General features: G+C 51.0%; 1 protein-coding gene across 3 annotated transcripts; it reads right to left on the bottom strand.

Annotated features, from left to right (window-relative positions):
* Nucleotides 1-1,739: 1,739 nt before the first annotated feature.
* MTO1 (mitochondrial tRNA translation optimization 1) lies at nt 1,740-13,155 on the bottom strand. 3 transcript variants are annotated; one of them, XM_078611792.1, is made up of 15 exons: nt 12,923-13,155; nt 12,083-12,242; nt 11,006-11,275; nt 10,394-10,593; nt 9,635-9,752; nt 8,308-8,484; nt 7,053-7,165; nt 6,315-6,427; nt 5,768-5,958; nt 5,422-5,552; nt 4,955-5,159; nt 3,879-4,050; nt 3,206-3,324; nt 2,387-2,544; nt 1,740-2,060 (listed from the first exon to the last, which is right to left on the bottom strand). In XM_078611792.1, coding segments are annotated over exons 2-15 (2,121 nt in total). In that variant the 5' UTR covers nt 12,084-12,242; nt 12,923-13,155; the 3' UTR covers nt 1,740-1,907. The 3 variants fall into 3 exon arrangements, with proteins under 3 accessions (XP_078467918.1, XP_078467917.1, XP_078467919.1); XM_078611791.1 differs by lacking the exon at nt 12,923-13,155 and adding an exon at nt 12,457-12,563; XM_078611793.1 differs by lacking the exon at nt 12,923-13,155 and adding an exon at nt 12,477-12,533.
* Between the last annotated feature and the right edge of the window lie 735 nt (nt 13,156-13,890).

Consider the following 13,890-nt stretch of genomic DNA (forward strand, 5'->3'; position numbering starts at 1 on the left):
TTCTCACAGGACAATTGCCACCCCAACCCCTTTTGCCTTCAGTAAAATCCACGGCTCAGAGACTGGATTAACATCTCCATGGTCTGCCGAGCCATCACTTTAAAACACCCCACAGGCGAAGCGGAGTCGTTTCACCGTCGCACGTGCCACAAGTAAAACCATGGCCACCCAGAACACCGCAACTTTAAATAAACAAGGCTCTCAGCGAACGGCACCTGACGTGCACGTGTCGGCTCGCTCTCTGACGCCAAACGGGGTGGTGTTGCCCTTGCCGAGGTCACGAGACCAGGACACCCCGACTGTAAGCACGACCGAGCGGCACTCTTCCCCGTCCCGTACCTTCTTAGCAGAAAGAATGGCAACAGAAAGGCCGGTGCCGCGATTGTCATTCGAGGCGCAATGCGCACAGCACTCGGGGGTAAGGCCAGTGTGGATTTTAACAAAAGTGCGTTTTGTATCAGAAGTTGCCCTTAAACTTGCTCCCCCTGCCCCCCCCAACCAGTGTAATGTAAGGATGTTGCTTATATCAGAACTATAATCGGGTTTTCCCCCCTTTTTTCTGGCAAGAAAACTGAAACCTTTTTACAAGGATTCATGTCTGCGTTAACCACAATACTTGCAGTCAAAATGCAAAAAAAAACACTGATAATATATGCATTGTCCTTGAAACTGATTGGTCCACACCAGGGACGGCTTTCTTTTGAGCCTCGACCCAATTGGTGCTCGACCAGAGGACGCCAAAAGGCGTACAGCTCAAAGACAATGCACTATCAAAGTAATGCATATGTTATCAGTGTGATTTTTGTTTGCATTTTGACTGCAAGTATTGTGGTTAATGCAGACATGAATCCTTGTAAAAAGGTTTCAGTTTTGTTGCCAGAAAAAAAGAGGAAAAACCCTATTATATTTTGTACTGGCAAAGGAGGTCTAATGATGTATATCAGAACTGTTCTTATACTGGTAGGAAACCACGTGTTCCACCAGCCCACAGGGGATTATTGTGTCCGTCCGTCGTGCAGGGAAGGGGTGGGGAGGGGCTGGGTGGAGAGGGGCTGGGTGGGGAGGGTGGGGAGGGACTGAATGGGGAGGGTGGGGCTGGGTGGGGAGTGGGAGGGGTGGGGCTGGGTGGGGAGGGGGTGGGGCTGGGTGGGGAGGGGCTGGTCACCCCGTGGTGCCCTTATAAAACTCAACGTTTAACCTACTCACGCCGGCTTGTGCCCGCCCTCACAGTCGGGCATATTTGCGGAATACACCACGCCGCCGTTGACCCTGGCCATTGACCGAGCAACCCAACGTTCCTACCAGCTCCCTCCGCAAGAATGTGTTATTCAGCTACTGACCACGTAAGCATTTCTGTTCATTGTGCATCAAGAATAATATCTGTAAGAGTAGTCCTAACACCTGGTATATATGATGATAATAATGAGCGTGGTTACCATGGCGCATTCATGCACGGCAGAGGAGCTCACCAGAGCTACACATCGTCACGTGGCCGATCCTGGATAAACATTCGACTGATGGCAGCGGCCAGTCGCTAACAGAAGCCGGAGGCGTGGGATCTAACGATACTTCGATGACTAATATTGGTTCTTAGGCTCACGATACGTACCACGAATTGTGCGTGTAGTTGGCGATCGTTTATGACGTATGCAGAGTACGCCCATATGACATCCCTTTACATTTCGGTTAAAGGAACAAATAAAAACTATACAAACAAACAATACAATGAGATGCTAAAATCGAGACAAAATTTTTTAACGGATCGTGAATTGACATACCACCCCGAATCGTGACAATTCACACTTCTTTGGGTGATGGATAATTCACAGTCGGATGCGCAATGGCTGAGCCTCCACTCGGCTGCATATTGCAGCGCAGCGTCTGTGTGTGTGGTGGCGGGACTCGTTTCAATACGAATCCAGCGCATTCTGTGTGAGGCGTGTATCGGAGTTGTGGCCTCCGACCCCTGGCCGCCCGTGATGCGGCCGTTGTCTCACAAAGCGCAGGAGGTTGATGACGGCGGCGGGAGTGACGCCAGGAATCCTTCCGGCCGCTCCGATCTGTGGCCCAGGACAATGGCATAAAAACGACGCCCGCCACACCGACGCGAAGGACCAAATCGCACAGAATGTGCCCCCATCTCCTGAGAACTCGGGCGTCATATGCAGGGTCGAACCTTCACAGTGCTGGTCAGCTGCACGCTACACCACGCAGAGTAACGCCGTGAGGATCCACACCCGGTCAAACAATTGGTGCCATCACGAGCCACCGTCGAGAGCAGTATCACAGTCGGGGCGACGTTGCGACGTTGTGGATTTACCCAATGCAAGAATTTGCGAGCACTTTTAACATTTGGGAAAATGTGGAGCGCTGGACGAAGACTCACCGTGGGCGGGCGGACGAGCGCGAGCTTCTCTCGCACCTCGCTCGAGAGCGAGATGTTGAGCTGCTCATAGTCCAGGTCGTCCGGGAGCTGCAGCGCTTCGTCTCGACGGACCTCCTCGATCTCATCCTGCTGCCTCGAGGTGAGTGTGGAGTACACGGCTGGGGAGGATCAGGGGCGGCCGGGTGGGGTGGTGGTGACGGTGAGGAATCGTTATTGTCTAGGCCAGGGGTGCTCAACCTATCCCTCAAGGGCCAGATACGACCTGCAAATTACTTTCAAGTGGCCCATCCATCGCCACTTGAGGCCTACCCACAAACTGTCCGTCACTGCAAGCATCTTAGCAGTAATCGGGAACTGGTGGGGGATATTTTCAACTTGGCAACACTTTAGCATGCTCAGTCTATTTGTCACTGCAAGGGCCTCTGGCACTGACAGAAGTAACGGAGGGAGGTGTTAATGCGCGATTGCCCGCCAGAGGTATGCGCAAGTTCGATTTGGCCCTCGGTAAGGAAATGGTTTACCATTCCTGGTCTGGGAAATTAGGTGTACCGCACTGTCTGCGTAACATGCCACTGCTTGACGATACGGCTACTCCACACTTCGTGAATACATTGCAAGCCACGGAGCCCAATGTAACATCGTGTCTGTGTGAGCCTTGTTTTTTCAAGTTACAAAAATAAAACGAAGCGTCTCGTACATGTCTATCCTGTCTGCCTCGAAAAGTGAGTTGGACGGCAGAATGACATCACGCTGCAGACACACAAAATCAACAGCCTGCAGCGAACGCCACGTGCAACGGAACAAATAGCCACTCGTCACCTTCAATCTTCATTCTCTCGCACACCTCCTGCGAGTGGGTGAACCGGGCAAGGTATTCCGGGAAGACGACCGCTATGTCCATCAGAGTGACATTTGGCTGTTGCAGAACGAGATGGGCACTGCGACCACAAAGACGGAGAGAGAACCCACAGTGGGACCACAGGCGCCGGCTTCTCTCCACGGAGACGGTGGCAACGCGCCGGGTATGCTTGCGTGTCAACTCCATCGTTGGATGTAAACTTCCTTTGCTTCGACAAACATTTAATGATGTAAAAAAAAACATTGCCTCTAGCAGAATACAAGAGTGGATTTTAATAGTTGTGTGTTTGTGCAGGGAGCGGTTATGTTGCGGTTAGCACGCTACGCTGTGAACCCGGCGCACGGAGTTCGATTCCCCGGGCATGGCTATTATTAAGTGTTTATCTGAACCGGTCCTGGGCCGCCCCTAGATTGACAAGGCATTACACGAGTACCCGGTGCGGTGTGTAAACATCAGCAATGGGGAGACGAAGGCGGAACGGGCGTGGTCATGGCTTTCATAGGGGCTCGTAGCATTTACCCCAACAGCCTTTATGGGTTACACGGGCAATCTTTGTCTTTTCTAATCTCCATAAGCTCCCATCCATTTACACGGTTCATACGATGACTTATTCGCACGGCGACTCTCACGTGCCTGGGGCTGTCACTGCGCGTGCTGCTCATGTCACATGACGGCAGCGCCTTATTCCACTTGGAGGTCGAGAGGCGGTGGTCTCGGAGGATGTCGAGCCCCTCCTGGAGCTCCCTGCCGACGGAGAGGGTGCGACGGTAGCGCTCCTCACTCACGCAGCCTGCCTCTGTGTAACCTGCACAACACAGAGATCCCCCGTGTATCCATGCAGCAGGCTGTTGGGCCAAGGGCTGTGAGCGAGTCCAATGAAGGCCGGTATGATGCATAAGGGGGATGGGAGTATGGCTAGCACCGCACCTGGCCGCCTTTGTCTCCCCGTTGGTGGTGTTTACACACTGCACTGGGTACTCATTTAAGGCTGAGTCGACCGAAAGGAGGCCCAGGATCAATTCAGATATTTCATCACCGATTTAATGGCTGTGAGCGGAAATCCAACTACGGTCGTCAGGTTCGTAGCTTCGTATGCTAACCAGTGCACTACCGCTCTGTGTAACCTGCAGACTCGCACACACAAACACATCTTCTTCTCTCCCGTCCAGCTTTTACAGAGGCTGCTGGGTAGTTGGACCACAAGTACCCGGTCCCTCCATCGATTTCTGTCATCGCCTCTATTTCTATCAAACACACACGCACGATGTTCACGAATGCAGATACACCAACACCCAGCTTGTACAGAGACAACACTCAACATATACATGGGACTGCTGGTGGCAAAGCGGTAATCGCAGGGGACGCTAAATATAACGGTGCCTTTTGTTGACCAGGGAAAGGGTCACCGGGGTCGTTAAAACTATTTCGTTCAGGAGGGTACTGCATTGGAATTTTGGTGAGCTCCATTATTTAGTGGTTTCGTGTGGGAGGACAAGTGGAGAAGACCACACAAATTAGGGGGTGACACTCAAAGCTAAATAAACCACGGCAGTAACACAATCCTAATGCAGGACCCTCCTGAAAGGCAGTTCTTGAGATGGATACATTTATAATTATATTAGTATTATTTCCCACCACAATATTCAGCCCGGGGCCTTAAGATTGTCGCCGAGTGAATTCCCGGCCGGTGTGATCATTGGCACGCGCACCTCTCGGTGTGAGGCGCTGGTCTGCATTGTCGGGCCGCAGCGAGAGCCGGAACTCGGCGCGGCTGGTGAACATGCGGTAGGGCTCGCTGGCGCCCATGGTGGTGAGGTCATCAATGAGCACGCCCAGGTAGCCCTCCGTGCGGCTCACGACGAACGGCGGCCGCCCCGTCGCCCTCAGGCCTGCGTTTATGCCGGCTATTATTCCCTGCAGGCAGACGTGGGGAAGGGAAAAAAGAAACACAAGTGACGATCCCGACGGACAACATCGGCTGGCCTGCATCGAACACCAGCAGCAGCCGGCAACTTTATAAATTCGAGTGAGAATGTGAGCTGCTTCTTTGAGTCTTTGATAAAGCTGACGAAATTATATCGGAGAGCCGTACGGTACAGCCGCAACCCGAGACGTCGTTACTGGTCGTTCCTAGTGACCCAAGCTGCCCAGGGACCCCTGCCTCGATCTCCCTGACCTGCGCGGCTGCCTCCTCGTAGCCCGTGGTGCCGTTGATCTGCCCCGCGAAGAACAGCCCCTGCACCAGGCGCGTTTCCAAGGTTGGACGGATCTGCCGTGGGTCCATGAAGTCGTACTGCACCCCGTAGCCTGGCGGTCGAGCAAGGAAAGCAAGAGAACCCCTCCTGTTATCGTACCAGAGTTCACCCGCTCAGCGTAACGCCGTGCAGCCACAACGCGCTGTGAAAAATTCAAAATTAAAATCGGGCCTAGTTAGGAAACGCGGTCTTGAAGGTTGTGCGAGCCACATCGCGCTCGCACGATCTTGAGGACCGCTCCCCTCCACGCCGCGTCGCGCCCCTGACCTGGGCGCAAGACGCGACAGTTCTCGAGTCCGGGGATGGTGCGCAGCAGCTGCTCCTGCAGAGGGGCGGGCAACGTCATGGACAGGCCCTGCGGGTAGATGATGTCGGAGTGCAGCCCCTCGGGCTCCAGCCATACCTGGTGCCTCCGCCCCGAGAAGCGCAGCACCTTCGCCTCGATGGATGGGCAGTACCTTGAGTAACGCAGCGCACGCGCCGTGTCAGCAGGAGCGCGACGCGCACGCCGACACAAACGTGTGCGTACTCACTTTTTACCAGCGATAAGCTGTGTGGGTGAACGCACATTTACGTATATCATCGCTTACCAGTTTTATTCCAATTGTGCTTTAGTTATTGTGTCGCAAGTCAAAGTGGTCATTTTGAGCTCTGGCTGAAGAATGGCTCACTTAAGTAGGTATCACTGAACTACTACTTATCAACACTCAGGGTGCTGCAGTTTCCCACATTTCCCGTGATAGAGGACTTATAACCAAATCATTGTTAATTGTCACCGGTGGTAATGAGCAAACGTCGCACTGGCACAACTCACCTTGGCCCCATTGTGGTCTCCGCCACGTGCATGGTCTGATGAAGATTGTCCCGTATCATCTGCTCCACCTCCGGGCCCGTATGTGTCAAGTGACACACCATCTGCTCCTCAGGCTGGAGACGCGCACGCACACACACGGCTCAGCCTCATGGCAGTTTAAGGGCTCAGTGGAAAGCATTCCATACTTCAAGCGTATGCCAAATAATTTCAATTGTTGTGCTTTCGCTATTATTCCTTGAGACACAAAGTTGTCCATGTGGAACCCTTGCAGAGCAGCTCGATTCATGTTAGAGAACGGCCCGCGAGGGGAGGTGGTCTCTATTTTTGACGGTACAGCTTCCTGACTTCGCATGCCCTCCCTTGGTGAGAGCGGATGGTCAATGAACCGCATGAGCACATCACAAGGATGCTGCGGATAACTTACGCACACATGGAGACTCGCGTACACCCCACAGTGTGAATGTGGTGAACAACTTCAAATGACGGAACATCCAGTGAACATCTGTCCACCGTTTCTCACTCCCCCGGATCTCTGCGATTCAATTGGTATCTTCCTGAAGCTCTCAACTGGATATCAAAATGTGATATACTGTAAAAAGTGTATAATATTCCTCCATACAATACCCTCAATTCAGGACTGAGTGCCAGGGATCACAGCAGTGAAGTAGGTCTGTGCCAACAGCCGCAGTGAACCGTCGCATTACGTGGCAGCGAGCAAAGGAGAACGAAGGAGGCTACCTTGATCCACACTTTCTCATTCATGAAGCTGAATGGAACTGGAGGGTTGTCCGGAAACTGTTTCTGAAGATCGGCGAAATTCACGGAATCTTTGGCGATCCGTGGTGGCGTTCCTGAAACATGAAATAGGCATGTTACCGAGTACCGACGGTGACCACATCACTCAACACGAGCTTCTTGTGCCTTCAGCGCAAGAACAAAGAGTGTGCTTTAAATGCAACCTAAAATTTCATATAACCGTGACCCTAGGAACGTGGAATTTCCACCCCTAGCTCAATGCCACCAATGGAGATGAGCGCCACCCCCAATGCTCGATTGTGTGCCGGGGAGCAGCAGCAAGCCCACCGAAACTCATCCGTTTTAAATCCACGAAGACCGGTGATATCATGGTGACGGCAGGAGATGTGCAAGATATTTCTGGGAGGACCGAACGTATACGGTCATGACAGTACCTGTCCAGAAATAATATTTTACGTGTACAGGTAGTCCCCGAGTTACGATGGTCCGACTTACGATATTTCGATCTTACGATGGCGATAGCGATACGACAAAATTGCCATCAACAACCTAACATCGTTCAAGTATGCAGACGACGGACATAATCTTGGCGAGTACAGTACAATATACGTTACGATACGTTCAATGCATGTATGATACGTAGCTTTATCGATTTCATTTTAAGGTTACCACGATACGATACATTCAATGCATGTTAAAAGTTTTTATAGCAGATAGGATTGTTTCCTGAAAAAAACTTTATATTAAATGCAGTTCATATAAATAGGCTAAGAATTTACCTTGGTTTTTTTTAACTATACATTTGACTATGCAATACAGTATTGTAATTAATAAATACATACAGTATATAGTTTATACAGTACGGTACTGTAAATTGCGCTGTTTTGCTAAATTATCACCATTCTTTAAGACTCCTGGGTAGGCTAGGCCATCTTCGACTTACGATATTTTCGACTTATGATGGGGTCGTCGCAACGCATCTCCATCATAAGTAGAGGAATACCTGTATTAGAAGTATCACTTTCATTTATGTTTGCGGGTTTATCAGGTTTTTTTCTGCATGACGTCTCACGTTTAGTGTTGGCAACTTCTCTGTCCGCGGAGAAACGCCCAGCACGTGGAGTGAAAAAGTGAAACAGCGTGCCCGACAGTACGCGCTACAACCCCAAATAACAACATCGGAAAGCTGTTAATCACGACCGGGAAAGCCTGCAGCGGTACCGCCAGCCAGCCTCACCCGTTTTGAGTCTCCCAACGGTGAAGCCGAGCTCCTCGAGCGTCCGAGCCAGCCCCACGGCGGGGCCGTCGCCCGCGCGCCCCGCCGGCCACGTCTCCGTGCCGATGCCCACGACCCCACGCAGGAACGTGCCCGCGGTGATCACCACGCCGTGCCCCTCCACCCGCTCGCCACTCCCTAGCGGCCACACGCACACGTCCAGGGGGCAGAGGTCGCAAACGGGTTTTGATTCCTTACTCGTACCCGTACCCGACCGCAACAGGGTGGCAAATGTGTACCCGTACCCGTACCCGGACGGGTACAGGTACCCGTTCCCTACTCGTACCCGTACCCTACCCGAAATGAGTGACAAACGGTTACTCACCAGTGACTCACGGCCTACCCGTACCCGTACCCGGCCGCACCAGGGTCGCAAACGGGTACCCGTACCCGGCCGGGTACGGGTAGCCGGGTATCGGGTAGGGTACGGGTATCGGGTACCCGATTGCGACCTCTGCCAGGGGGTCAGCGACTGGGAGAGAGGTTAAAACGTTCAGACATCATGGTCAGGCATGAGAGTGATGAGGCAAGTGTTTGTTTAAATACAAATCTGAATTGGAAGGCATGTAATAATTCACACGCCAAGCAATTGAGACGAATTGTCATGATTCATGTTTTGCGATTGAGGAACGTATAGTTTGGCCTCGTCTTTTCTGTCTCAATTGTATAATGTTGGTGGTTACCCTAGTTTCGATATAACATTAACATTTACATTTCATATAATTCACACAGGTGGTAAATAACGATTATCACACATATTCTTGGGTCTATCGGTAAAGCCACGTAGATAGATCAAATAATAAAAAATAATAACAATATCATGATGTTTCGATCGCAACACCAGTAATCGTCATCAGGCGAGAAATATCGCGGGAGATTCTCAGCAGCATACGATTGCTTGTGTTGCGATCGAAACGTCGTGATATTGTTTATATTTTTTATTATTTGATCTATCTACGTGGCTTCACCGAAAGACCCAAGAATATGAATTCCTGCAGTCACGAAAGCTTTAAGTCAAGATTATCACACACTCAATTTGATGCATTTACAGTGAGTATAAGAAATGTTATTAATTCATGAATCGATGCATCATTACATGCCTAATAATTATGGATTTAGCTATGTAACAGTAATTCAGAACAAGGGTCACACGGACCACATCATTAACTAGGCAACGGTACATGTCAGGTTGCGTACACAGTTGGGGTTGGGGTAAATTACTTCAACTCACAAGCTAAGCAGGATAAGCTGGACTACGATGGGTCTACAGCGAGAGTCTGAGACATACCCAGAATAACTCCGCGCACACGACACTTCCCCACTTGCGTCACCGCGGGCTCATCGACGATCAGGTCCTCCACAGCTGCTGTCCGCACCGTCAGGTTCGGCGTCCTCAAGATCTCCTCCTGAGTTCCAGTCCAGGGGTCGAAAGGCAACGATCACAGGTGCATTGTACACAGGGCTTCTTACATAGAAAAAGAGCTTCATAGCTCATCGGATTTCTCCAGGATAAATAAAGATTCTGATTATATGAATCAACACAATGCCCCAGGTAAAATGATGAAATTTCAATTGGAAAGCTCCACGAATTAAATTTCGATTTAAAGCTTTCGTGACTGCAAGGATTCATCTTCTTGGTTCTTTCGGTAAAGTCACGTAGAATGGCAATAATAAAATAATAAAAATCAAACATTATAAAATAATTCTCACGACATTTCGGCCACAACGCAAGCAGCCGTCTTCAGGTGAAGAACAGAGCTGTCGAGAAGACAGTCTGTCTGTGGCCGAAACGTCGTTATAATTATTTTATTGTTTTATTTTAATTATTTTATTATTTCCATTCTACGTGACTTTACCGAAAGAACCAAGAAGATGACTCCACGAATTCGTCAATTATGGGGAATTTCCCGCATCTTCTGACATCTTAAAAAATTATACAGGGTGTCTGAAGCATAATATGATATATACGTCCAAAATTGTGCACTCACCCAAATGGTCTAGAGAGCGGTGAGTGTGCGGTGGTGAGTTTCAGGAGGAGCGGCGGCACCTGCATGTTTTGCTTGTACAACGTGCGGTCGATTTGCGCTCGAAGTCCCCACACAGCGGCGCCCTTGCGGCGGTTGAGCACGTGGTAGTGCACGCCCGAGAGGTCGCACAAGCGCCCACACAGCCCGTCCAGGGCATCCACCTCGCGCATCAGATGGCCCTTGCCGATGCCGCCAAACGAAGGGTTACACGACATCTCGCCTGCTCCGTAACCGTGCCAGGGAAGGTGAGCGGGGGGGACAGGGATTGGCGATTAGAGAACACGAGCAGAGACAGAGTGTGACCACATGGTAATAGAATGATGGTGAAAGTAGCGCACAGTAACATTAGTGCTAAAGTTACTAAACTTATCACTACATAGCTGCCACAATGAAAAGTAAAACCAGAGAGCGGGTTGAGATGCCACCTTGAGTGACACGGGTATTCATATGAGAGAAGAAAAGGTGAAAACTTAGGCATTGGCCGATCTGCAACGGTGATGGCAATGCCAACGATGCCGATTACACGATGACAATATAGATTGGTGATTTTACCAAGTTCAATTCTAATGCTGCCGAGGATTCCGATTGCTGAACACGCTCGGAGGAGCTCTCGACGCCTCTGCCGTGCTCACCGACGGTGTCGAACTTGTGCGTGACGAGCAGCGTCCGGGCCCCCGTGCGCGCTGCAGCCGCTGCCGCCTCGCTCCCCGCGTGCCCCCCTCCCACCACGATCACGTCGAACTCGGGGGCGCTCTCCGCTCCTTCATGTCCAGAGCTGCAGTACTGGGCACGAGCCGGCCATCCCACCTCTCCTCCAGAGTGCGTCCACGTGGCTCCACGGGCTCTCGCGTGACGATTCAAGCAGCGCAGACGATTTGCTCCTTTCAGAAGCATCTCTGACACTTACGGAGGTTAACAAGAGTGCACATGAATCGGATTAGTCAAAGGGTTTTCACAAACCAAGTCTAACTCTGTAAAAACGTGAAATACTGACGAGACAGAAATGTGGATGCAGGCTGGACACAAGAGTCACAATAATGTACAATACATGCAGAAGGTGATTTTAGGTTGCAAAGGACGCGATTGTGAACATTACTTCAGTCTTCCCATCATTCCCTGCAATCTGTGCCCAGTGGTCAGGGAGGGCTTGTTCACTTAAAGCCCACGAGGCACAAGGCAGACGTAAGCATTGATGATGCTTGATCCCTGACAAGGATGAAACCTGGTATCAAGTTGTCTAACCATTAGGCTGCAGGTGCCAATAATGATATAGTCACAATTCATAATATAGGTTTCTTTGGGTTAGACCGCGTAAATGTGTCGTTAAACCTGCCACCACCCGACACACCCACTTTAGTAAGGTTTGTCACGATTTGTCCACTACGAGTCCGGCAGATGAACACATGCATCAAAGAACAAAACGCAAATGAGAAAATTTGACTTACGAAACGTGACATTGTGCGGGGATATGATCAAGGATGGTATATAGCAGGTGGACACGAGACTGGTGTCAGGACGCCAGCCAACAATGATGGGAAATAGGAGCGAGGTGCATTGTGGCATCGCGGGACTGTGAGAGATTGCAACAACGTGGAGGGAGAGGAGGCTTCATCCAGCGGTGGACATAAATTAGCCGATGATAATGATGACATCACGAGAAACGGTGCAAACACGCGAGAAGACACAGGTAAGTCTCATTCGTAACTTACTTCACAAGTGCCGCGTTTAAGGGCGGCGCTGTCTCACGAAGACGAGCAAACTCTGGGCAGCCCAAGGAGTCCTCGGTGACCTTGCTGTAGGGCCGGTGACGCCGCGTGCACCCAGTTCCGAAATTTCGGTGGTCAACAACTTGAAAACGTCCGTCCGGTTCTGACGGGACGAGGAGGACGGAGGGAGGAAAGGGGGGGGCAAACGCAGTTTGTATGGGCAGAGCAGGCGAATCAACCAAAAAAACGCGAGCTCTACCTCTACCGAGCAAACCCTCCTATTGACGCTAAACCCCCACCGGCTCTTAGTAAATTATTTTAGTTCCGTGTGTGTGTGTCTCTGTGTGTGAGAAAACGCATCCTCAGTGTGCGCTCACATGTTTAGCGGCCACCTGACCTCAGCCCGAACACGTGTTCCGTTCTGCTCACTCGCTTCCGGGTCGCAGGGCGGAGAGAGGGGGGGTGGAGTCCCCTGACGGGATTTTGGGGGGTGGGATCTGAGCCAATGAGAGGCCGGGTCTCGCGGTAAGGGGCGTGGTCTGATATAGAGGGGCGTGGTTTAATGCAGGAGAGGGGGGGCAGTGCCCGAAACGTCGCCAATTAATATTTGCAATACATTGCATTTATACACACATTTATGTGTTATTTTCTAAATTATTTGGTGACGCGGCCGTCGGCAGTGGTGCACAAGCACAATTAACAAAACAAAAGTTATATAAATAAATAACAGTGCCTATAAAATAAAAACTAAATTCATAATAGTCGAGGTTTGGGGGGAAAGGGGAGGGGGGATACCGATATCAATAACCCCGCCAATTCGCCGCTAAGTGACCGTGACCTCACCACGGCGACTGTGCCAGGCTGGGTGCACTTTGAGGTCGCCACGTCAAGTTGTCGAAGGCTCGCGCTGCTGACAAGCAGCAGGAGGAGGAGGAGGTTCTCGGGGCCAGCAGCAATGGCCCTTCTCTTTCGCGAGCACATCTCGACGAACGCGCGTGAGTTTCGTTGCTAATAGGAATTGTTGTCGTTGTTGTTGTTGGAGTTTCCGAGTCGGAGCGAGCGAACGAGGTTCGTTGGGGGGGGAGGGGCCTCTTGGTGCGGAAGAGGCGGAGCCGCGGCTAATTTACATAAATAATTAACAGCCCAACCGGAAGTTGAGGGGAGGGTGGAAGAGAAGGGGGAGGGAGGATGTGGGGGGTGGAAGAAAGTAGTCCCGACGCCGCGTGGAACACCCCCCCCCTTTCCTCCTCGCAGAACGCAAACCGGCGGCGGCGGATCACGCGCCATTGCTTCGTGTATCGATTCATCGATCCGACTGGCCCCCACATATTAAATCGATTCCTATCCAGCACGATAACATTCATCTGAATCGCGCGCGCGCGCGTGATTGGATTTATGATCGATCCACCCAAAACTTTATGCAAATTGTCTCCCCCGATTGCCTCTTGTTCCTAGGAACGAGAGGGATAACAAACGGGCAGAGAAGACGATCCGTGTTGTGACACAACACACGAGATGGCGACAACAACAACAAAGCTTCGCGTATAAGAGAGAAACCCCAATAGCACGGACAATAGGGGAAAGGGATAACAAATGGACCCGTGGCACAATCACTCATAGCTGTCACAAACCCGCACTTTTTAACCTTACGGCGTACAGACTTTTCAAAGACGTCGTCTATTTGTGTCTCTCCCTTGTGATGGAACTTTATAGGGTGAACGTTGAGACTGATAAGGGCCACGGGGTGACCAATAAGGTCTGAATTGGCCTATAATAAGGTGGGGCACTGATACACAAACATGGTATACTAA

The sequence above is a fragment of the Lampetra planeri genome, chromosome 37 (genome assembly GCF_965212315.1).
Source record: "Lampetra planeri chromosome 37, kcLamPlan1.2.h2, whole genome shotgun sequence".
Lineage (NCBI taxonomy): Eukaryota > Metazoa > Chordata > Hyperoartia > Petromyzontiformes > Petromyzontidae > Lampetra > Lampetra planeri.

What these genes read in the sequence shown, in the direction of transcription:
- MTO1 (XM_078611792.1), bottom strand. An exon ending in TGTACAAGCAAAACATGCAG is followed by an intron (nt 9,753 to 10,393) that starts GTGCCGCCGCTC and finishes ACTGGAACTCAG; the next exon opens with GAGGAGATCTTGAGGACGCC. An exon ending in CGCTCGTCCGCCCGCCCACG is followed by an intron (nt 2,061 to 2,386) that starts GTGAGTCTTCGT and finishes CCTGGGCCACAG; the next exon opens with ATCGGAGCGGCCGGAAGGAT.